Below are 25,457 nucleotides of genomic sequence, written 5' to 3'. Positions count from 1 at the left end.
CCGCTGTCCACCTTCATCCCATTAAGCTTCGCTTCGTTCGGCGGACAATTGATCAGAGAAAGCTCTAACCTAAAGAACATGTCATGTTAGTCGGGGACTCTGGTGCTCTTAAACAAATAGTGGAGCTCTTCGGGTGGGGACTACAGCTGTGTGTTTCTCCGAATCTCCATAAAGGAGGCAGAATTCGCAATTTTTATAATTTAAATACAGAATATTTCTTCACCGAGGCTCCTCGATTCGAGGTTCTTTCTGGTCAAATTCGAACCCAACTTTGACATAGGAATCGTTGTTCTCACCAGCACATTTCCAGGTGGATGCCGGTTTGTAAGATGCTTTCGTTGTACCGTCGCATGTTAGAAACTGAGCACTGTATGCACATGCCGAGTGTTGCTGCAAAAGGTCATAACTCTTACTACAAAAATAATGTTTAGAAAACTCACACGGCAAAATTTGCCTACCTTTAGGTTGTATCTCCGTAGCTGTTCCCGCATTATAGCCGCCAGATCGTCATGGAAGTTATTCGAAAAATCATACGCATGAATTTTGCTGTTCGGTTGACAGAGAGCCATGATGCTGAGACGGAAAAACATATTAGAAAGTCGATTAAGTAGAGCCAAAATTTTCGAAGAGCAGCAATAAATTTCGCAAATTACCACGAGCAAATCAAAGAAAAAACTTCGCAGAATATTGGATAGGTAAGTCGCGCAAACCATTACTTTTTATGGAAGTTTCGGTGAAAAATCTCATGAAAACGCTGCAGACAACTGCCGCGGGGCACCGGCGGCAGTAACCTACAATTGCTAAATATGTTCGCAGAGTCGGAAGTTTTTGATAATATCTGCGTGCTAATTATTGGTGCTTAATCGGGCGTACTCAAGATTTATGCTGCACTGTATATTGCATTCAACTGTTCTCTTCGTTTAAAAAGTACGGTTATATATGAACATAAGGTGCACGTACGGCTGCATCGGATTAAAGATCAGTTAATTTATGGCGGGTGCCTGGTTGGTGCCGGTATGCTGCGAATTCTCGTTGGCTTTTTAAAAAGTGTATAAAGCGCCACAAAGATTATGGACTATGGAGCATTGGAACAGGAAGTACTTCCCTCGATTTCGTTTTGTATAGCCATAATTTATGCCAAATTACGCTTGGCCGGTTTCAAGTATCTATGCAAATAGTGCATTTGCAGGTAACTACAGAGTACTCTGTAAAGACCGCGCGTTTAATATTTTTCATGCAATCCAGTGAAATGCAGACTACATTCTTACCGTTAAGTTATTTAAGACTATTCAGTGAACACTGAAATAGCGCTTTACCGGCTGAGTTTACCCGCCACAGCTGGCTCTTTGTTAAAAATAGCGCCCACTTGAGTTGACGATACAGTTACTATAGAGGACGAAGTTGTGCGTAGTGCGTACTTCACGGCATTCACCGAACACACGAAATCAGCAATTATTCTTATGTTTTGTTAATGTTGAAAACTGTATATTTTTATCGCTTTATCTTTATCTTATCTTTTACTAAGCGTAAACTCGCGCTGGTGTATTGTTATGCGTCCTGGCTGAGGCCGATTAAAAACAATATTTTTATTGGACAAAATTTTGTTTGTGTTACTTTAATGTGCACACTTAGGTAATCACATTTCCCGAGCTTTTATGATACAGTATTTCTCTACTGCGATAAAAGCAAGAGTTCACGCTTGCATTACTTAATATCCTATGTAAAAAATAATGGATACCAGCAGAAGCGTTATGTGAGCATCGGAATCTGTTTCCGATTATCAGGACAATGTATTAGGCCTAACGAATCAGGAGGCTTCTTAACCCATGACGACCATAGCAATTGTTAGCTTTAAATAAACAATTTGCAGGCCGAACACTGTTTTACAACAGCTAAATTCTCAATATTCTGGTTTTACGCAGCATTAGATTTGACGTGCCGCTAGAGCGACGAACGCTTCAGGCATCACAGAAAGAGTTCAAGCCAAACTTAAATACCTGCACTTTAACTGAATAATCCCAAAAGATCTGCTGGTAAAAAATTCGCAGAATAAAGTATTAGAAACCGCTTTTTTCTCTCGTATATTTCTTATAAAGCTTTCTGTAAATAATTCGGTGGAAACACGGCAGAGAACTGCCGGGAGGCACGACTAACGGTACCCTACAATTGCAGTTATTAGGACAACCCTGGATGGTTAGGTTGGCTGCCACGCGTAATTTTTGTGGTTTAATACTTAATCGGCCGGGTACAAAATTTTCTGACTCGTGCTTTGTTGCTTGAAATCTTTTCCTCGTTTATGAAGTAGAGTGTTCAAGAAAGACATACAGTGAACAGCCTGGGCCGATTAAAGATTGGTAGATTAATGGCAGATGTTTGACTGGTGTTGATCAACCGTTAATCACGAAGGCTCCCTGAAAAAAGCTGCAAAAAATGACAGTAAATATTAATTTTATGGTCAGGCAGTATCTGTACTGTCCATTTTTATTTGGTTCATCATAAATCATGTCAAAATAAGCGACACGGTTTTCGTGCAACATCATGCAATATTGACCTGCACATCGCGCGCAAATTGCGCATGATCTGTAGCTCGAAATTGGTCTCAACCATTTAGTTCAGAATTTTACGGCGAGCCTAATGGCGCATTCCGAATAAATGCGCGAAGAAATATGTAGGAGTAGTAGCGTTTTGAAAATTTAGCGGGGTCTCGCGTCGGACCTGTGTGTAACTACCGTACTACCATATAATACTGTATCCCAAGCGCGTTTCTGCGCTTTTCAATAATTTTTAAGCACAAAATTCTTGGTAGATTAATGTTTCAACATGCGCTATAATATTGCTTAATACTGCATGTGCAGAACTTCGAAGCTCATTAATCTGTGTTTTGCCGTTCACTGACCTTTACCGAACGCTTCCTACTTTCACGGCATACAGTAGAACGGGATAATCGGCTTGAATTACGCATGACTAATAATCTATGTACTCTAAGTTAATTAGGACTTGGCTCGTTCCAGTCCTAGCGTACTTCTGACGATTTTTTTTGGGTTTGTTAAATGGTCAAGAAAACTAAATTGCCGCAGAAATGTTTTATTGTTCCTGTTGTGGTCTATACAAGACTTTCAGGAAAGCAGTACGTTTATTAAGTTGTTACCATAAGAACCCCGAAAAAATGATTCGTAGATATCATATCGCAATATTGCGGATATCAGCACAGTTCAATAGAAATTAATTAAAAATTAAAATAAGAATAACCAAAATGAATAAATAATTTTATTGAAAAAAATGGAACAAAAAAACCGTATATTACATATGAATATAGACTGTACAAAATAAAAATGTATACAAAAATTGACTAACCATGCGCCTTTTTTCGTGCAGTAATGCCGGCTATATTTGTCCATCCGAATTGTTCCCGGTTGTTTACCATCAGCCTGCTTAATAACAAAGCAAAGCGAGTTTCTTTAGCTGCGCGACATGTCGTCGCGGGCCATTTGGTTCTACGAACATTTCGTCTCTAAAGACAACTTGTTTGTGGCTGATCGTTGTCGTAAACCAGGCGACAATTGTTCGACTCCCGAAAGTCGTGCGACCAAATGCCACACAACGAAACAGCTGCGAAACGAGTTGTCCAAAACAAATTAACCAGTGCGACGAGAAACTTGTGGCGAAATGTCCCACGCGACGAAATGTCCCGTTACCACTTGGGCTGTCACGGTTTCGGTTTTGTGCCGCGCTTGGCAACTTAAGGCAAGTGCTGATGGTTGTGGGTCCTCTAAATTTTCGCAATAAAATGTCGGACGATTTTGGTGTTTTTGAACGATTGAATTTGAAATATTTTAAGAAGTGGATAAGATTGGAAACGGCATAGCAACTGCCACAGCCCAAAAACGGGCGAAAGAGTTTTTTAGGCATCGGCTATCCATTCGAATACAGAGAGGAAACGCGATATGTGTGATGGGTGCAATCACTGACCAGGACAGCATTGAGGAAGTATTATTTCTTAGGGTTATTCACATTAATATACGTGTAGGTTAAAAGCAAAAATACGCAGTTCATCATTTCAACACATAATACACTTCGTCCAGTCTCTAACCGATACAAAACGTTTCCTGAACTCAAGCAGCTTTACCTAAAATTAAAGCAACACTGATTCTCTGCTTCAGAAACTGAGTGGACCGTTCGTAAAATGTGCATCAGTTTAGGGACAGACAGGCAGTTCTTCTGAAGAAAGAGTGCCTGATGCCGATGGGAGGGCAAAAGTGGCAAACAAGGAACTTGAAGGAAGTGTTTTTATTATAAACTTTCTTATTGTCTAAGTGCGTGCTTGTGTTTGATACTTATTAAAGGTTAAACCCCCTTTGTTAGCAGTATTACGCGATTGCGCCCTTTCTATATGTATGTACTGACAGCATTTACCCAATAAATTATAATTGTCGCTAGAATCGCTGCCCTGGTGTACAGTATGCCGTAAGCCGCACTGGACATGTAATCTATGATACCTATCATTAGCATTACCTAATTCTCTCAGTTGGTTAGCGCGCTCAGAATTTGAATGAATATAGTCTACTAACAACATGACACGTGTAGTAGTTGTCTTTCCTGTAGTCTACGGCACAGTCGTCAACATTTTTGCCGATTTGGTAAGTCTGCGTTTCTGATTTTCTTGGTTCCATTTTTTATTTTCGTTTAACAGATCATTACAGATGGAATTCGCTGCTGCTACCAATTACGATTACTTCCTGGTATTTTTTTTTCAAATTTCTCTAGCCGCTTATGTTCTTCATGAATCTGGATGTCGTCACTGTTATAGTGCTTCGGTACCGTTTTTATTTGCCGCTCGACAAACGCAAAATTAATAATTCGCGAACTCTCGCCATACAGATCTGCTACTTTTAAGTTTCTGCTATCAGAAGTATATCATGGACGGAACAGCCCTCTACTATCGTCAATTAATGTCTGGATCGAGGGAACTGAACTACGGGAACACGGTGCTAGTGCAGCGGGACGACGGCCAATGGTGGCTGGGATATGTTCAGGATACTGACGGCGACATTTTCTTCGTCGACTTTGATGCCAGCACGATTAACGCCCAATGGATCCACTCTCACCATCTTTGGCCGCATCATGTCGCATCGCCACCTATACCGGAGGACTCGCTGGTGGCACTGCGCCGCACCGTTGGCGAGCCGATGGTTATTCGGCCCGGCAAGCTTCTCCGTGATGAGAACTCCCTGTTCTACATACATCGTCCGTCTGACTAGCGACAATCCCGCTTCACCACCAGCCGGCCACCACATTGGTCACCGGCAACAGTTCGTCGAGGAGCTGCCGGCTCTTGGCGATTGTGAAAGCTTTTTCCGACGATCCAGCGGCTTCCTGTACAAAAAATGTGTTATCAGCTTCCCCGAAGCTCATTTGCTGTCGGCACTGGCTTTTCTACCGCGGTTTTTAGCCCGTGAATGCTTTTTACATGCACACCGAGATCATAGCGTTGTGAACGCTGCACATTGTCCATTCCGTAGACCCGCTGTGGCTGATGAGATGGGGGTCGCCTGTACCAAGATCCACGGGCGGACGGCACACAGCAGTCGTTCTAAAGACGTGGGTTGCCGAATATTCATACGAGTGGGACTGGTTCCGGCCACGATCGTTTACGGGGAAATTCAGGGGGATGCAAGCGGACTAAACAGGCTATGGTCCTACGCTCTTTTCAATGAGGTCTTGAGAAATTACCTCCAAGAATCCTTGCCGCAAGGGACAACAGGCACCACGGCAACGCCAAGTGATGCGCTGGGGCACTATTGGTATAATAGAAACGTACAGACTTATTCTCGAGAATATAATGTTAATTCTGCTTATGTCACAAAGCACAATTTTATGAGATTTCGGCACAAGCCACAAAATAACAAAAAGTTGCAGACGCGGGCACACACTTCACAATTCAAATTTAAACATCATAAAACAACCGAAATTTTTATCTTCCCGTGGGTTAAAAAGTATTTACAAGAGATGTATTTAATAAAGCCGTAACGCTTCTCTTAAACTTACACATCGCTGAAGAAAAGCAGTACAACGCTCTTGTCCAGTCGATCCACGAATATTTCGACCCATGGTTTGTACAAATTCGCTGGGCCACTCCGTTTCGAATTCTTGGTCCATCGCAAAAGCGCAACCGTTGCCCGGCAAGGTACCGGTAGCACATTTAAACATGCTCTGCTAAAAAAAATGTACCTTTTAATGAGTATCTTATTGCCGATACAAACTAACGATAAGTATCAAAAACAAAATTTATAACAGAAGCGTTTTTGTCCTGGTCAGGGATAGCAGAGACGAAAATGTTGATATTAGCAGTTTTCTCCTAAGAAGCTCATTGCCAACCGTTTGGAACATCAGCGCCGATCGTACCGACACGTCCGTCGTCTCTGTCGATCATTGGTATGTCTCATGCATACCTTCGCTCGCATTTCTCTGGTTGCCCGTACTTTGTCTTCTGCAGGCTAAAACTGCTAAAACTAAAATGCATCTTTTGATAAGTTCTGTCACCTGATTAATGCATTGCTGAGTTGCTGATGTACCCAAATCCTTAGGCTACGGGGGCCGTTGCACCTTGAGCCACGCCCCCCCCCTCTCATTTGCCACTGTGTAACATATCGAACTTATTTTACATTCCATTTTATCAAATAACAAAAAGGCAAGTGCGGAAAACATTCAACGTAAACGAGTTCAAGGATCGAAATAAAAAGTACTTAACTGCCTTCTTATACCGGCGGCTCGACAGTCGCCATACTGCCTCTGATAACAGCGATTACGTTACTTTTGTTGCCAGCTGTAGCTGACAGCGCTCAGTTGTTACTTAAGTATTTCTCTACATAAAAATTTTCGTTGAATTTGAGTCCGTGAATTTTATTGGTACCATCACTGCGTGTCGCTCAACTGCTTTTATTCTATTCCACGTTGTTTGGTTTTCTTACGGAAAACATTTTTTTGCCGTACCGATACGAACGGTTTAACAGTAGGCCTTTGAAGCCACACTGACAGGAATGCACCTATACGAGATTGGTGGACGATTAGTGGACGCGTGGAACGCGGTGGCCGTGGAGATTGACGGCCTACTGCAGCACGGCCGCGTCATCGGCCTGGAAGAGAAACCAGAGAACGACACCACACCGCCGCGTCTGATCGTCGATTTCGGCAGCGCGAAACTGCAGTCGGTGCTGGTCCCGCACGGGAAGGTCTGGGACTGCTTCGTCCCGTGGTATTGCGAGCGACCCCGAAGCCCCAGCGAGGGAGAGGATGTGGAGGTGCTGCTGCACGACGGCCCCGATCGAACCTGGAGATGGCATTGCGGAAAAGTGTTGACTCCGTCCTTTCGGCTGCTGGATGATGTGGCGTTGGTGGAGGTGAAGATGGACGGACAGTGTCGACGCGAGCTGCTTCCCCGGCGGCAGATTCGCCTTCTGGAGGGATACAGGAATCAACGAGAAATCCTTCCCGCGGGCCATTTCATCATCAATACGTGCAACGTTCCCAATGGCTACTGGGTTATGAGGCGGTCGGCCGCGGCGCTGCTGCTCCAGCAAATTAAAAAATTGTTCAACCTGCATTTCGTGAATATTCTGAGCAAGAAGATGTATTATCTGCGACGCCGTCGGGCTTCTTCCTTGTGGGACGGCATAGCGGTAGGTCTCTTGATGAATGTTGGCTTAGTGATCTTGAGTACCAGGATGTGCCAAATATCCGTACTGGACAAGAAAACAAGCGAAAAGGGATAACCATGTCCGCTTCGTGCAACATCTAAGCGCAAAAAATAATGTACATTTCCAACGTTCGTTTTTTTTTATTTTCTCAAAGACAGCCCAGAATTCTAGGTTAAGGGTTCCAAGTACCACACAAAAACCTTATAATATGTCTACGAGAAACGATACAGCTTGTTTTATTCGCTATAAAATCATAATAACTTCTTTGGTATCCAAATTCTTGTGATTTGTTCTTGTTATCTTGTGAAATATTGGTTGAATAGGTATATTACAAAATGCACGAGAAATTTTGTGTTTAAAGTCATCATTTGCGTGACTGCGTCTAAAGAGTAGTGCTGTTCGCAACAGAATGCGTGGATCGTCAACCTGTGGTGACCGGCTGGTTGGGAATCATCAATAAATGATATAAAGAGCGAAACATATGAAAACATATGAAAAAAGAGAAAATAATTATCATTCTCGCTTGTTTCTTGTCTATCACTTATACTTAGCACATCCTCTTAATGCTGACGCCTCTCGCATCCGGTATTATAGGGAAGGGAGTTTGAAGACAGATACGAGAGCTACAGCAGTTACCGCCACAATTTACTCAAGACACCTGAAGAGTCGGACACCGATGGTGAGCTGAAGCGGACGAAGCCGTTGGGTGTCTGTGGAAGTGGTTTGGTGGTGTCTTTGGAAGTACTGAAGGAGATCTTTCACTCACTGGACACCGTGGACCGACAGCGCTGCCGCCGGGCTTGCTCGTTGTGGGATGCCCTTCTCACGTCGGCGGAGCTGTGCCAGGACGTGCACATGCAGCGGGAACTACGGAGCAGTCCCTACAAAGTGCAGTGGACGCTTAATTACGCCATGTACGCCTGCATCTTCAAGCACATTACGCCCGCCACCCGCACGCTCTCCATCCGCGACATGGACGAGTATCGTCGTAACAGTTTCGACGGGGAAAGGATCGAAGAACCACTGACCTGTATTCAGAAGGTTCTGGACGCGGCCGGCTTGCGTCTGGGTCGTCTGATCGTTGCCCAGTGTTCGCTGGAATTTCCGATGTCCGAACCGTATGGACGATGGCAGTTCAGCGCGCTGTTAGGCACGACCGCCGCACGCCTTTCCCAGCTTGTCTCGTGCTGTGATCGTGTGATATGGACAACGTACACCCTCAAACTGGTGGACAAGGAGAGAGTGCCGTTGATAAACATCCACATTCCCCGGACTGTCTTCACGGCGGGGCGCGTCAGTGAGGCGTATGTTGCGGACCTGTTGGAGCAGCATCTGCGCTGGGAGGGGCCGCCGCTGGATGTGCAGGGCATTGCCTATTTCGTGGCCAATCGGATCGACAGCGCAGTGAAGGCCGAAACCGTGCTGCAGGTATAAATGTGGCGTTCAATCGCGTTGGACTTACCTCTAGAACCAGCTAGCTAGTGCCTCACATACAGCGTGTTATTTCGAACTAAGATTTTAAATTTTAATCGATATTTCGATTGTTTTCATATTTTGGCTACGTGAAGCATATATTTCTCAAATGGGCCGCCATGAGTTAAAATTTCTTAAGAAGACGAAGTTAACAGTAATGAATATTAGTACATGAATTTCAAAGCATAATAAACATAATAAATTTCCGGAAAGTTAAAATAGATAACAGGACCTGGGCCGGGTGCACTTCGAAACATCCGGTCTCGCATATTAACGAAATTCAAAAATTCGAATTCTAAACAGTTTCTTTCGTTTTACCTGGCGTAATAACAGAGCAGTGGGAAACACACCAGAAAGCGAGTCGCGCGCTTCATTTGGTTTGCTTCCGGGGAGCAAAATAAGAAAACGCATACTAGTACTTAAGGTGGCCAAAATGTGAGAAAAACCGAAGCATTTCTAACAAAGGACTCTGGTAAATCGGACAGACAATAATGTTCTGGTTCTGGACAGACAGAAATGTTCGGGGGTGAAAAGTGCGTAACTTGCTGAATTAATCTGCAGATTTTGGAAGACTACCAGTCTTGTGATCCGCGTGCGGCGGCACATTATCGGGACTTCCAATGGAGTGTGGACAATATGGCTAGAGTAGACGTGAAGAAACTGAATGGATTCTGCCTACAGGCCTTGTCGCACTGCATGCAGAACTGGTGCTCAGCAGCCGCGGAATAATAACGCATCACGATGATAAATCCAGCAACGAAAATTCCGGGGAGTGAAACATGTAAATTCATTTATGTCAATCCATATCCATCCATGACCTGTTCGTTCAAGTCTGTATGCATTGATTAAACGGAAAGACTTCACTTTTTGTTCATTTTGATTATGTTTTTACACATCTGACCTTAACTTATTTAACTTATGATTATGCATACACAAATTCTTGCCTTAACGTCAAACGAGTGGCATACTTCCTGTAATGGACAGACAGTCAATAATAAATTAGTGTCTGTTGTGGATCTGCGCCCTGCAATGTTGGTTGCAACACTGCTGAAACAGACGCAACCTCAGCCGCTCTGGAACTCGGGAGAGGTTGTTAATCTTTTAAATGGTCAGATGGCTGCGGAGTGAAACACTTCATCAACTGAATTTCGAGCCACAAACGAATAATCACCAGAATTACAGGCCGGTCCGGAGTTAGAGCACGTAAAGGTAAAAGTACAGCTAATGCACAATAAGTGCGATGATAGCGCTTAAAAGACGGTGGCCACTACACTACAATTGGCATAACCCATGAACTTAAATTTTTCGCTGTTTTCTATCGCGCTCTTCATCCGGACCTACTTGTACATCTTACTGCAAGCGCTTAACGGTTTCGCGTCGAGTTAATAAGGACACAGGGATCCCGGATTCGGTGTTGGCTGACTTGGCTCGAGTTTACAAATTCTGATCTTAGTTGCTTTACCTTACATCCTTTGTCAACCTAAAATAATAATGATTGTGATTATTTTTCGTACACCCACAGTCCACATAGAACGTAACAAACACTGTAACTGGACTGGATACAAAAATTATGTCACATTTCTGTTTTGCTGGGTGCTAGCATAATCGTAGTTGTACCCATTACCTAAGTATCAGGCATTTAATAGTTTTGAAGAAAAACGGAGGTTGGGTTTTCTAGATGAGCGACTTTGTCGGCAAAAGAATGTCTGTGTGCGTGTTCGAAGCTAGCGATGCCGTCAGCCAGAACGCAGTTTAACGCGGTCATGCTTTCCTTGATCGTACACGTCTTTAGATATTATCCCTTACTTGCACAGACTCGTAACTAGTAAAATATCTATTTCACCGGTATCAGATATGTATTTGCTTTGAACTAATCATCCATATTTCTCGTACAATTTGTGCGGGGCCTGTGAAGATTACTCATTACCATGTTACGCCCGTATACACGCGGCTACGTCTATGACCTTACGATATCCCGCAACAACGATGTTTAGTCGTTTAATACCGCAAGCTGTATTCTGATCAGATCGTAAAGTGAGAATGATTCCATCATTTCCGCCAAAAACACACTGCTAGAAAATAAGACCGTCTAGTCACATGCCATTGTATTCAGTTCACAACATTTCCAAGGACATTCCACTCCGTTATCACACTTTCCAACATACCACCCAAGACTATCGATGCACTTCCCATGAAAGATGAAAGTTAGCTATGCAACAGCATGAACAACAGGTACACGCGGCCGGTCATGCGCATCAACGCATCCACACGCGACTGGCCGCGCGTTTTTAGTGGTATGCGGTTTCCCCTTGGGACGCGTAATCAGCGTTATGCGGCTAGAAACTACAAAATACTAAAAGTAAACTACTCCAAAAATTAATGTGATAGCAAGGAACACAAAAGCAGTAAAGCGTACGTACTGGTGTATTTATCGTGAATTCAGAAATGACTACATTCAAGAAAACTAGCTCAGCCTCTACTATAAACTAGATGCGACTTCTTGTTTTCAGTAGTCAAGATGAAGCCGCTTATGGCCACCAGATCAATCAAAGTCCAAAAATTTTATAATTCTTTAAAGTTCGAGTGATGCTCCCCATTGCAAATGCCTCCCAGCCATGGAAAATACAAAAATAAGGGGAAAAGGAATCTATAAAATTGATCATTTCCATCGGAAATGCTTGAAATCTGCACCGTCAGCCACCGAGGGCGGCTGCTCCGTACAACAAGCAGACAGCGCGACAGATGTTACAGAGTGCAGACTGCAGAAAGCTCATTAGACGCCAAGGACGTGTTTAGTGTTTACGTGGATCCCTGGTTCTACGAAAATTTGGATTTGGTATTGTTGGATTCCGTTTTCCTGCATTCGTGTCATAGTGAATCTGTAAGATTGTCCATTTATTCCGAATGGAAACAAAAAAGACCACTGACTGCCGTTCTTTCACGGCTGGCGATGTTGTTATGTGCTGCGAGCCTTTGGTGTGGGTACTTGACAGCAGCGCCTATGAAACACGTTGTGCCTACTGTCTACAAAAGAGCCAGGAACTGCGTACCTGTTCAGGATGCAAACTCCACCGCTACTGCAGCGTCGCGTGTCAGGTGTGACTAGGTGTTTCCTCAGTTTTTTGTTTGAGGATCGACAATTTTCGCTCTGCTGGGTTCTTCGTGGTATCAGCGAAGTATTCTGTAAATTTCAAGGAGACGATCGGAGTTTATTGTTGCAAATCATGAAGAAGTGTGTTTGAATGGGCTGATATGGGCTTTTTTGAATAGTCTGCTGACTGGAAGCTGGAGCATAAACTGGAATGCGTCCTGCTGAAGACCACAATTGGCAGGGAGATCGTCGCCAAGTTGGCCAACAAGATCAAGGTAAAGAAATCAAGGTTTCATGCTGTACGAACAGTTCAATAGCGCTTCATGGAACTTCGGGATATTATTTTGTAAGATTAATGAGCCTTGCCCGCGTGCAGGCGGGCCTTGCAATTTCCCTGTACGCCACTTGCGCATTGCAGATTACTTCGTGGTATCAGCGTACATGTAAGCTCAATTACAGAGTACAGACGCGTAGTTTTATACGTTTGATTTCTGTTTTCGTTTGCTATTAAAGCCGTTGCTCGCATACCAAAAATGTGGAGAAATAACTTCTCTACAATTCCCTAACATAACTTGACCAGGAAAATGTAAACTTAGCAATCCAAGCCGAGTTTTCCCGAAAGTATCCAAATCCCATTTTGCCAAATCATCTTGCGAACACCCATGTTTGGCAGTTCAGTGGAGTAATTCAGTTCAAGACCATTTCATTCATGCTTTCTGAAACTTTCTCATAAAGCTCTACTTGATTTACATCGAAATGCAGAGAAAAATATTCCCTACGCAACATCGTTTGTGATGCGTTGCGTGTAAGCGGAAAAGTAGCTACACTTAAAAAACTGTTCTGGGCATGTGATTTCTGTTCACTTGCTCCGGCTTTGCTTAGTTGAACGTGATGATGGACATCCCGGGCATGGGTCGGAAATCTGCCAAAGACCTGCTAGCCATGCTGCCAGCCAATCCCGCACAATGGGAAATCAACCGGACTGCAACACCATCGTAAGCTGGTTTTTTATCCGCGAAGTCCAGCCCGCCTAGTATTGAGTGGCACGTGTTGTTGACAGTTACAGTGCGGAGGAGTTAAGGACCATCGGTGTGCCTGTAGCAGAACTTTTGAACTATTACGGAATCGCCCGCTACAACGGTGCGCCCATGCATGATGCAATGTGCCACGTCACCACACCTTTCGGCATGGCGTTGTATCCACAGGCACCGCTGCCGTGGATGACGCCAGTGTGCTGGGACGTCAATGTGGTGCTGAACTTCCAAGGGCGACGACTGCTCATACATGCCGTTGAGGACATTCCACAGTATACCGGACTTGCCGATGTTAGTGCCATGGTTTTTTACGCGAAATCGTAGATACTAAGTTATTAGAGCTTGTTCTAGATACACCACGGTGACGATGACGATCGGTTACCGTGACAGTAATCGCCATCGTAAGAGAGTTTGCTTGTTCGCTGAGCACAACGATTACGATAGACTAGAAGTCGGCTCGGGCTCGGTCCGGTTTCGCTATAAATAAAATTACTGAAGTGGATGTGCAGAGACGTGACAGCCGCTTATGGGGTTGCAGTTTGAACACACCCGGTTCTTCCGATCTTTCATTTGCTCGCAAAAAATTCTTTTGAAACGTTTTCTTTGTAGTAACTGCTCTTCTAATTATTTTAAAAAATAGAGGAATGTTTCTTGTGCTAGTTTCTTGTGGCACAACGGTAGTTTGCCACCTCTGTTAGAAGCTGGGAGCTACCGGGAAGGGACTACGATAGCATGGTGTTTTATCGTGTTCACAACAACCGTAACGATGTTGTAGGAGCAAGAAAACGATAAATTTGTGGTGAGTCATCACCGTTATCGTCACCGTTGAGTGTCTAGAACAAGCTCTATTAACACTCGCACAATTTCACTTTCGATTTACGTCGGCTTTTCCTGTGCGCCGGCCAGGCAGCTCCAAAACACGATCGTGCAACACGCCCATTCCCAGCTGTGTTACGAGGCTTTTACACACTTGCGCCAAATTTAACATTCCAGTTACAGTTTGCCCGATCTGATTTTTTTATCATTTCCTGATTTTCATAATTCATTTACTTTTGTGCTTCGCAGAGTGCAGAGTAAGTTCCGATATTAGAAAATCTGGGTCGACCCATTGTAGTTTTGTAAGTTCCTAAATCTTAACATTGGTATTATGGAGCATTGATTTGCAGATCAAGACTGGGACGCTCAGTAATATCCCTTGTCATGGGCCTTTGTGCCTGCGAAAAATATCGTGTTCTGAATAATTTATATTAACTCGTTCTTCAAAGTCTGCGATATCTACCGTAGCTCAAAAAGACAGCCAGCAGCGCACATCTGCAGAATCTACGAGGAAAGATGGTCGATGTTATGTCTACTTTTCAAATGGAGTCGGCTCCTGGGTAGTTAGCCGTGTTGATTTGAGCCGTCACTATGGCAAATTCGGTTCTTAGTTTTGCGAGATGGACTCGTCTAGGAAGCCGAGGCTCCCATTTACTCTGAGGAACTTGTCTCCATTGCGCTATTTCCAGATAATAACAATTACAACAATGTAACGAACTGCTTATCTTCTGACGTACGGGATCGATAAACACATTCTGCCGTTTCATCAGTGAGCTCTTCGGTTTCTGTATAAACCAGCAATTCAACTTGCTCTGAGGCTGTTTTTACACGGTTGCTGTTGAGGTCGACCTCAGGCGCGGTGTTCACACGGCTCCTAATTAGCAAATGATATTTTAACATTTTAGATTATTTTCTGGAGGGAAACACATTATCAATAATGAAAAGCAAAGAAAACTATCGAATAACAATCATGCCTCAACCACCTAAATAATCAGCAAATAAAATATTGGTAAGATTAAATTAGCGCAGTCTGCTACAAAGCCAGTCCGAGGGAGACGGTAGAATCACGGACAGAGCGATTTTTACAGTCTCCCGTGTCACAAACTTTTCTTCTCGTATCAACAAAACAATTTTCCCTAAATGTCAAATGGTATTAAAATATGCTGAATGACAGGATCTAGCAACGTACGTTGTCCAATTTGAAAACAAAAAATCTGGTCGAGCGTAAACAGGGAAAACGTGTGTCACTTCCGGTTCGGGAGTGTTCCCGTTTTTGTTGGCCAAAATTAACACAGATGGTCTGCTTTCCTAAAATTTTATCTAGTTTGATAGCTTATCAAATTCTCTAGGAATACATGTAAGGCTAGAGAGCGTGGCACAACTACAGAATTTGTTTTCGGTTTTTTAAGCATTTATTGCGCCTGAGCGGCAGTAGAAATTGTGCGAGTGTTAAGAATAGAATGGGTGAAAGTCGTTCCGCTTGTTTTCTTGTTTCAACGTTTAAGGTTGGAGATTTGCGCGGTAATGCTACTTGTATCACTGCCATGTAATAATCACACGTCTTGCAGTTGCGGTACAACGACGCCCTGGATCCATTCTCCCAGACACGAGCGGAACGTCGTGCTGACTTCGAGAAGCGCTATGGGTATCCGTGTACATGTCGCCGATGCACACCTGAATACGTACGCTTTAACCAAATTTTAGCTGTATCTTTTCATTTGTAAGCAGTCGAGTAGGTAATTTTAATGTCACTGTATGGTTTCTTTCAGGACGCAGAGATTAACCCATTACGCTGCGTGACACCGGGGTGCTTGAACCCGATTCCCAGCGACAGCCGTGCACATCAGCCCTGCTCCGAATGCGGGGCCATCAACAGCACCCGGTTAGCGCAGTTTAGTCAGTTCATCCGACAGCATAAGGCCATTACGACGCGCTACCCAATCATCGTGCAACGAGGCACTACCCAGTTCCAACCAGTCATGGCTGCGCAGCTCTGCCAGCAGATGGACGCTGCCGGAATCATGCAACCGACTGCGCATTTCCGTTATATCTTATCCAGCGGCTGGGAGTTACCGCTTAAATACTATGCTGAGAACCGCTTCGAAGATGGCTGGAATATGGCACAGGAACTGGTTGAGTGCCTGCGGTAAGCTGACCGTTGGTAACTTTCGGGACGTGGCTAGGTATATGGTACTAAATTCGTGTACATGTGCTTAAACTCCTAAACGCATTGTTGTTTGGGTTTATGACATTCTGTAGAAAACCGTTTATGCGCGCAACATCCGGTTCGGGAGTTGGCTGTTAGAAAATTCCAAAAAGTTTAAATGCGTTCAGGTGTACCGAAAGTCTCATTATCCGCGGATCTCCTTCCGATTTTGCACGAAATGCACGTAAGTATGAAGATCGTTTTTACACCGTTCCAGACTTCCATGATTTTTTTCAGATTTTAAAATTTAAAAAGCATTCTAAAACAGTGGATCGGTGTAATACCGTTTTCATGGCCATTTGCATTTACGTGCAAAATCAATAATCAGTCAATAATGAGAATTTTGGTACACCCAAACGCATTTAAACTTTTTCCAACAGTCATAGCTCCCGAACCGGATGTTGCGCGCACAAACGGTTTTCACGCCAGTGTATACAAAGCGCTTGAACGTTACACTCACTGATCATCTCTGGAAATAGTACTTGTACGCTCATAGGCCTCGTCTCGAATTCGAAGCGAATCTAGCTTTGGTATGGTTGCTCAACCGCACGAGGTGGCTAATGCAGTGGCCACGCCTACAGATACGGTACGCGAAGCCACCTCGCGAGGTGGAGTTGCTGTAACGCAACAAGATTCGCTTCGAATTCGGGACAAGGCCTAAATATAGATAAGTTACTGATTCTAAGTTAGCCAGTTATCACTGCGTGAAGAAGCCGCTACAGTATCGGCAATCAGCAACCGTGATTTAATTTATTTTACCGTAGATTCTGGTTGTTGTCTGCAGGAAGGTATACCCGAAGTATGCAGTGTTCCGTGCTCGCATACTCATGTCGGCGGGACAGTCCGCCATCGTGGCGCTTCACAAACGATTGCCGAATCCCGGAATGGATCGTCTGTCTGGGCCGGCGAAGAAAGAGTTGGAAGGGTTAGTGAAGGACGTGGGTGTGCGCGTTAGAGAATATTCTGAAGAAGCCAGGAATATCTTGGATGTGTTGTTCGGCGCCCAGTGCAAGGATGTTCAGGAAGCCTACGCTGGTTGCCAGTTACTATGCAAGCTAATTGCTAGTATCCAGGAGGTTCTCCGCGGCAGCGAAAAAGTGTCTGTGTGTTGACGTTGTTTTGCCGAAATTTCCTTAGCGCTGTTGATTTTGCTGCATCGTTCAAGCAAACGGTTGATTTGAAAACGCATTGAACGGTGAAGAAAACGTTCGAAAGCAATGTCCGACTGATTGTGTTCTGTCATTGTACTGATTGCATTATGTGGAACGTTCACCATGCCACAGATTGAGAACGTTTCTACCTTCACGATACTCGACAGTAAGTACAGTAGTCAAAAATAAATATCTTCACACGGACTCCATTCTCATGTGCGGAAGTACACATAACAATAAAGTATAAACAGAATCTATAAGGTAAAAGACAGCAAACGTTTTTGGAAGTTGCAAACGGAAACACTTATAATTACCGTATTTTGGTTGTAGTTTTCGTACTGGTAGCAGCGGCACGCACCACAGTTCGATAGAAAATTCATGATTATTTATTGCAGTAATTAGTCACCCAAAACTTAAAGGTGCACAAGTTTTTGGGCGAGTTTGTTTTGTCGTGGAACAGGATGGTTTTAGTTCTCAAAAAGTTAATATGTTCTGCTCAAGTAATCGAAAAGTTGCTGACAAGCCGACAGATCTGGCCTCTGTCGGTGATGGCTTTACTAGCTTCCAGCAGCATATTTCTGTTCCATCTGAATCCCTGTACTGGCTTCCAGCTGAACTTTACATACGAGCGTGGGTTGAAATATGGCGATAGTAGTCGATGCGCCAAGACACCTGTGGCACGTTTCGTACCAAAGAAAAAAAGTGAATCGTTTTTCCTCTCCTTGTAGTCACAGGAGACATCTGTATACAGGCTGTAGACACCCCGTAGCCCTATCGGTAGTCACCTGGTTTCTTAGGATGTATACTGCGTGTCTACAACGGTGTCTACAGGTTGTCTACAGATGTCTGCCGCTGTATACGGGCAGCCCTTCTTAGGTTCAGCTCGATACTCAGCCTGTATACACCGGTAGTCATCTGTAGACAGCCTGTAGACACCACTGTAGACATACTGTAGTCACCTGTATTTTTAGGCTTTCTTAGGATGTATACATGTTGTCTACAGGGTGTCTATACACCTACAGATGACTACAGTGACTACAAGAAGGAAAAAAACGTTCCAATTTTTTTCTTTAGTACTCGTACGAAACGTTCCATATATAGCCAAGGGCCCAAGACCACACAATATAGACATTGCTTGTTCAGTTTCCTAACTTCGAGACTGCTGAGATCATCGACAGTCCACTCAATACACACGGGTCCATATCTCCAAGTACTTACTTAGTTACAAGTTGTAACTACGAGTATAACTACCTTATTATGTAACACTGTACGTAGTATTTTCAGTTTCCATAATAAAATACCATTCCCATAAATAAAACGCAATCCCAATACCAATCCCATTCCCAGTATCAATTCCCAATACCAAATCCCAATTCCCAATCCCAGGTTTTATTCGTACCCATTTTAGTGACGCTGTCCACCATACCAAAGCCATTAGAATAGACCAAGCTAAGAAACGACCATCTAACAAGTAAGTGGGTCACGTAGCCCCGCCAGCTCCGCTGATTAGAAGGGAACGCAGACCAACGTCCTTTGATAGTTTGTGTAATTTATTCAGTAAGTAATTCCTGATGCAAGTTAGGTGGATGCGTTTGCTGTAAGAGTGATAACAAAACATAGTGGCGAAACCGATGCAACCCTTTAAAAAAATTATAAATGAACCAGGATAGTGATAGCGTATGATTCGGGAAACATTCTATTCATCCCATTCATTCCGTGGTATTGTCTTTGTAAATCGAGGTCATGCGGGTACGCACCGTAATGAATGTAAATTCGACTCAGAAATTGATAAAAATTTGTAAGCTAAGATGATTCATACGGTCATTGTACCAAATATTCAAACACGTTATACTACGGAGGGTTACCCTTACAAAATTTTGAATATCTTGCAGCATGAATTGTTATCGTTTATATACGACTTTTTTCAACTGTTTCTCCGTAGACTCGTATGCTAGCTCAGCGGAGTAGGCGTTCCTGATCTTATCTCGTTTCTTGGCTTGGTCTATTCTGGTGGCTTTGACCATACTGTTAGGAGCGAGGCTCTGTTCGTTATTTTGCCGGTTGTAACTGAGAATATCTTACGATATTCTGCAGTTATGCCATAGCCTAGTGGTGCCTCTCTCGGCCTTAGAGTGTAGAGGCTGCGGGTTCGATTCCCGCAATCGGCAGATTTTTTGCGAGTTGTGTAGTCAGCAGCGGCCAGTCTAGCAATACGCAGGCTGAATAAAGCATCTTTTCCAATAAATGATGCCGTCTGCAAGCTGGCCACAATTAGATACTGTTATCGCGGATCTTAGTGTCGCCGTGATGAGACTCTGCGGCCTCTCATGACTGCACTGTTCGAACGAGGATATCGCGTCCAAAGAGATTCGCTTACGTAACCACATTGTTGCAATGTGATGCGGATTTGACTTTTTTCTTCTCTAGAGCAGCATTGTACTGAAGCCATAAACATTTTGAGTGATAGTAGATAGTAGATAGTAGAGTGATAGTAGTTTTTACCAGTGCTTGGGTTAGCGAATTTTTTCTTCACAGAAAATAAGTCCCTTCGGGTGCTGATCGACCCACGACCCGTACAAACTACAAGGTGCGAAGTTTACGACGGGATCAGAGAACCATGACCTCCGTAGCAGCGTTGCCGCCATTCCGGCGAATGCTGAATGCGGCGTGTGAGACGAGGGCTCACTAGCGTTCACGCCTGTGGCGCGCTAGGCGCTACGCCATGGATTACGGTCTGTGTTGTGTCTCGCTTCTGATTGGCTCGCGCTTTATTAGTGGGCGCGGTATAGCACGTGTTGCACAGTGTTGCACAGTGTGGAATTGGCTCTACGTTTTCACGATCGAGCTGCGCCGATCAGTATGTTGATTTCTGGGCTCCAGACTTTCGATATTATTAAAAAGTTAGCGATTACGGTGCGACGTTTTGTGTTTCCGCATAGTTCGCGAACCCTATCGTTTCGCTCACTCCACAGGATAGATCCCGTTTCTGTCTCTGTCTCTGGATCCATTCTGGATCTAGCATTAGATGGTAGCAGAGCCGACAGCGGTTCTCTTGACTGAAGCGATTTTAATGATTCGAATTGTGTCAGGCAAAATTGGCCTGTTATCCGACGTGATATCCGTGACCAGTAAGGCACAGGTCTGTCCAACAGCAAAGCGCAACACCACAAGCGGTGCAAGTTCCTCATCGGATTTCCAGCCTTGTTTTCGGTGCAGAGTCTTCAGCGAAGACCTGTACTGTTGCAAGGTCTGTGCAAGAGCACAAGAGTTCAGTCGGCAGTGTTCCTCGGTACGGAGTCTTCAGCGAAGACCCGTGCTGGTGTCACTGTTACTCGGCAAGGATTCAGCGAATCCTAAGCCGTGGGCCACAGGCGGCGAAGTGCCAAAAGGGGCGCACGGGAAAAGACCGGATCAGACTCCTCCAAACTGGAGTAGAGCATTACTGTTGCTACGGCACAGCCGGCACAGTAGTAGACTGATAGCGCGAGGCACGCTACGGAACAGCGGCGACGCGGGAACGGACTGTGGAAGAAGAATCTGGATCATTTGGATCATTTCCCCGCGGAACGGACGGTGAAACAGGTAGAAAACCGTTATTAATTACGGGATTGGATAGACGGTGAAATTTTTAATTTTCATTGGTCCGTACTGAGCTGAGCATAGACGTAGGCGGAGTTTTGCGCACGGCACGCACGTCTGGCCGTTGACCGTGACGTCAGGCTTATATAAAATTTAAACGGATTAACGTGATTGGTCAGTTATCTGAGCTCCGATTGGTCGAAATTTGAACTGAACATTTTGAGCTAGCGGACCAATAGGAACGAAGTAAACAACTTGAATGGGGATTTTCCGTTGAACTTGAACAGTAACGAGAAATCTGAATCGAGAAGAGATATTTGAAAGGAAAAGTGACCTTTGATAAAATTGAGCTGGAAAGTGACCTTTAAGTTGAGACAAAGGAAAGATGACCTTTGATTAAAATTAGGTCGGAAAGTGACCTTTTTGACAGAAATTGAGTACGAAAGTGACCTTTGAGCTAAATTGAGTTTGAAAGTGACCTTTAAGACCAGAAAGTGACCTTTGACTTTGGAAAGTGACCTTTACTAAAAAGTTGGAACCGAATAAATTAAACGTAAAGGTGACCTTTAAGACCTGAAATTGACCAAAAGTGACCTTTTAACGAAGCTGAAATTGAGTTGATTAGTAGTACAGCGACATCAGCAGCTGTAGGATTTCATTCGTAAACGTGTTCTGAACTGTGAAAAACGCTCTCGAAGTTTTGTCCGAAAAGTGACCTTTAGGGCAAATCTCTCGAACTTTTTATCGGAAAAGTGACCTTTAAACGGGACTTAGTCGAATTTTTTCAACCGAAAAGTGACCTTTAACAGGGACTTAGAAAAATTTCGAAGTACAAAGTGACCTTTAGGACAAGTGAATAAACCATACAATAACGTGTGCGTGAGAACAATTGACAGGGGCGTCCAAGTTATCCGATCAACATGGACAAAGACAACGAACAGCCAACATCTACTGGCAGCCAGGGAAGCACAAGCTCCCGCAGCTCACAGCAAGGCGCACCAAACCCGTACAAAAAAGACTTGCACACATACTCACGTCCAGTCGGACATGAGCGGAACACTCGAGCGCCCAAAGCATTCGAGAAGAAGGATTCGCGAGGCTCTGATAGCACTTATCAGAAGGCGCTCGAGGCGGTCGCCAACCAGGAGAGTTCCAGTGACGACCAGAAGCACACTCCCGCGTCTGCGACGGGAAGTGAACCGATGAACCAGACAAAGGTCACTGGGGAGGATGGAACCACAAAAAAGGAAGTGGAAGCAGTCGGAGCATCACAGTTGGATGCTACCACTGTCGGAATTGATGAGCAGGATAAGAATGTAAACCTGGCTCAAATGGATATTGGAAACACAAAGGTCACCAAAGGAGAACTGGCTGAACTGAGACTGGATGACCTTTCACTGAATGATCAAACGGCAGACGATGACCTTTGGGCAACTCCAATGGTCTCAGATGAATCCAATGAATCGTATTTCACGGACGATGACACAACGATGAATATGTCCTTCCAGTCTGCGATGAGACAAGCCGACCGTGCTGAAGAGATGACCCCTTTTAAGGACATACCTCAACACCTAATTGAACGGACACAAACTGGAAAGGTCATAAATGTACGACCGCCGTCACCGAATAGCCCTACGTTGGCACTGAGGAAACGCGTCCAAGATCTGGAAAGTGAACTTGACGCTAAGGAAGGTCACATGGCGAAAAGAAAACAGGAATACCAAGAGAGACTGGTATCACTCGAGACCCGGTTATTCGAGATGGAACAGCAACGGGGTTATTTGGAGAGTACGGCAGAGGAATGGAAGGTGAAATACGAAAAACAAAAGGAAATGGCGGAAGAATATTTGAAAATGGTAGATGACAGAGAAATGGAAGGTCATCTTGCAGCCAGTGACCTCAACGAGAGTATGTCAGAGGAATCAGCAGAAAGGTCACGGCACTTAGCCGAATTGAAGGACGAATGTGACTCATTGAAACAAAAGGTCACCGAAGCTGAAGCTAAGAGGGACGAATACGCGACCAAACTCGCTGAAGCCTCTCAGCGATTGTTGACAAACACTAACGAGGTGTTTAAGCTCAGAAACGAACTAAAGCAGCGGGAAGAGGACATCGGAATACTGCAAAGGGAATCGAAAGGTCATCAGAAAAGAGCTGATGAAGCCGTCCAAGCGGCTAAGGACCTGAGGGACCTTACAGCCACCGAAGGTGCACGGCTGAAGAACGAGATAAGACAGGCGACAGAAGAGAACAAAAAGGTCATGGAAGAAAACGATGAGCTGAAAGAAGCCGCCAAGAAAATAGCCGAACAAGGTATGAACTGGGAGCGCCAAGCACTCCGTCTAGACGTATTGGTTACGACGCTCGAACGGAAAGACAAGGAGTGGCAACAAACAGTCCACCAGAAGACACAGGAGGTCATAAAGCTCAACACGGAGCTGATTGACATGACCCAGACGGTGATGACAAGAGAAGATGAAGTCACCCAGACAAAGAACCAGCTGAAAGCAGCAGCCGAAGAATACACAAAGTTGGAAGGAGAAGTGACCCAGTTGGCAGAATACATCAAAAAGGTGGAGAACAACACTGAAAAGGTCGTTCAGGAGAAAACGTTCCAGCTCCACCATCACATGTTAAAGGTCAACCAGGAAAATCAGGACTTGAGAGTCGAGAAAGAGCAATCGGATTTGAAAATCAGACGTCTCGAGGACGAGAATAAGGCTCTCAATATGTCAAATAAACACAAAGACGAACAGCTGTTGCAATACGGAGTCAGAACGGCAACGGTGGAATCACCGCCGCCCAGTTACAGTAAGACACACGAAACGGGCGCGGGCAAAAGTTTTCACTTTGAAATGCCGCCACGAACCGGTACCGGTAAAGGGAGCGTGAAAAACGAAAGAAACGGCGAAAAGGTCAAAGAAGACAAAGAGCCACCATCGGAAAGTTACCCGCATATGAGCCGGGGTGACCCTTCACAGTTTCCCCCACACATCGAAACGAACGTGTTCATCGACGAAGGACACCGAGACAGACCATCGAGTCGCCAAGAGCGCCCAAGGAAGTCCCGCTACGCAAAAGAGAGGCGAAATACAAACGAAGAGGGAAGTAGCGAGGAAGAAGAAGACCCGAGAGGAGGCTTCGCATTAGCGAAAGCACTCAACTCTATGGCCCGAAAAACGCCACTCGTGACCTTTGATGGCAGTCGCGACACGGTGAATGGTTGGACAAGGCTGGTGAAAGACACTCAAAGAACTTACCAGCTCACCGACGATCAAATCATGATCGAGATAGCCAGTGCGGTGAAAGGTCCTGCTAAAACCTGGTTTGAAAGTGAAAAAGATATCGCATCGGAAGACGGGATTGAATATTCAGTCACAGAATGGATGGACAAATTTAAAGACGAATACGGTGATAGAGACGAAGAAGTCTTGGGCTTACGTGAGGCCTACGCAAGAAAATTCGAACTCGGAAAAGAATCGCTTGATCAATACTACCAGGCGATGATGCGGTTCAAAGCAAAACGGATTATTACGGAAAAACAAGCAGTGGGCTTCTTAATCGAAGGATGTAGAGTGGACAACGAACTCTACAAGGCATTGCGTACACAAAAGTGTAGAACGCCAACCGATGTAAAGGATTTCTTCAGACACTGGGCAACGGGTGAAGAAAAGTACAAAGCGCCAAAAGGTCAACGCAATCAGGAATACGTCACCATCCGTCAAGGCCAAGTCGAAAATGTGCCACAACAAAGGATTGCGGCAGTACCGGTCCAGCAACCGGTTGAATACCGAGAAGCTCCGGCCAGAGAGGTCACAGAAAAGGTGACCTTTATCGACAGTCAGACGGGGCAGCCAATAACGTATGCGATGGTGGCGGCGATACAAGCGGCGGCTCAGGTGAGACCGGCACCTCAGAACGTGGCCCCACCGGCACCACAGAATATGGCCCCTATGAATGTAGGGCTACCACAACAAGGAATGGGCAACGGAAATTTTGGGGGAAATGGCTATGGAAACGGAAACTGGAACGGAGGTCAAGGGAACTTCCAAAACCAAGGTCAAGGTCAAGGTCAAGGTTATTTCCAACCTAACAGAGGAAATTAGAATAACTTCCAGAATCAGCAAGGTCAGCAAGGGTCACGAACGGAATACAAATTCCAGATGATCGACGGATGGGTGGCGAACAACGCGCAGATGTGCCAATACTGTATGTATGGCAACCACCAGACGCAAGGATGCAAGTTCGCGAACACACCCCCGGAACAGAACCCGAATCTGTTTGCCTTCAGAGAATGGCAACGATTGCGCGGACTGGGTGGTTGGCGCCAAGCAGTGGCAAACGGATATGATATCATCGCCCAGTGGTATCAGCACAAAGCGAACTTCCCGAATCAGCAGGGAAATGGAAATG

At 44.7% G+C, this 25,457-nt stretch overlaps 2 protein-coding genes across 2 annotated transcripts; both read left to right on the top strand.

The window, feature by feature from the left end:
• Positions 1-7,381: 7,381 nt before the first annotated feature.
• LOC129602165 (uncharacterized) lies at positions 7,382-9,928 on the top strand. Its single transcript, XM_055501132.1, has 3 exons — positions 7,382-7,676; positions 8,289-9,122; positions 9,729-9,928. Exons 1-3 carry the CDS (start codon positions 7,404-7,406, stop codon positions 9,894-9,896), a joined length of 1,275 nt encoding a protein of 424 aa, XP_055357107.1. The 5' UTR covers positions 7,382-7,403; the 3' UTR covers positions 9,897-9,928.
• Positions 9,929-11,960: 2,032 nt separating this feature from the next.
• Positions 11,961-17,568, top strand: LOC129602164 (uncharacterized). Its single transcript, XM_055501131.1, has 7 exons — positions 11,961-12,263; positions 12,438-12,533; positions 13,141-13,253; positions 13,319-13,583; positions 15,677-15,790; positions 15,878-16,254; positions 17,099-17,568. Exons 1-7 carry the CDS (start codon positions 12,072-12,074, stop codon positions 17,424-17,426), a joined length of 1,485 nt encoding a protein of 494 aa, XP_055357106.1. The 5' UTR covers positions 11,961-12,071; the 3' UTR covers positions 17,427-17,568.
• The last annotated feature ends 7,889 nt before the right edge of the window (positions 17,569-25,457 follow it).

Source organism: Paramacrobiotus metropolitanus, unplaced genomic scaffold (assembly GCF_019649055.1).
Source record: "Paramacrobiotus metropolitanus isolate TYO unplaced genomic scaffold, Prichtersi_v1.0 Parri_scaffold0000349, whole genome shotgun sequence".
In the NCBI taxonomy this organism is placed as follows: domain Eukaryota; kingdom Metazoa; phylum Tardigrada; class Eutardigrada; order Parachela; family Macrobiotidae; genus Paramacrobiotus; species Paramacrobiotus metropolitanus.
Note: the sequence above shows the minus strand (reverse complement) of the source record. Positions and strands in the feature narration are given on the sequence as shown.

What these genes read in the sequence shown, in the direction of transcription:
- LOC129602165 (XM_055501132.1), top strand. Translation starts at nt 7,404, where the DNA reads ATGGACGGACAGTGTCGACGCGAGCTGCTTCCCCGGCGGCAGATTCGC. An exon ending in CCTTGTGGGACGGCATAGCG is followed by an intron (nt 7,677 to 8,288) that starts GTAGGTCTCTTG and finishes CCGGTATTATAG; the next exon opens with GGAAGGGAGTTTGAAGACAG. An exon ending in AGGCCGAAACCGTGCTGCAG is followed by an intron (nt 9,123 to 9,728) that starts GTATAAATGTGG and finishes ATTAATCTGCAG; the next exon opens with ATTTTGGAAGACTACCAGTC.
- LOC129602164 (XM_055501131.1), top strand. Translation starts at nt 12,072, where the DNA reads ATGGAAACAAAAAAGACCACTGACTGCCGTTCTTTCACGGCTGGCGAT. An exon ending in ACTGCAGCGTCGCGTGTCAG is followed by an intron (nt 12,264 to 12,437) that starts GTGTGACTAGGT and finishes TTTTTTGAATAG; the next exon opens with TCTGCTGACTGGAAGCTGGA. An exon ending in AGTATACCGGACTTGCCGAT is followed by an intron (nt 13,584 to 15,676) that starts GTTAGTGCCATG and finishes CACGTCTTGCAG; the next exon opens with TTGCGGTACAACGACGCCCT.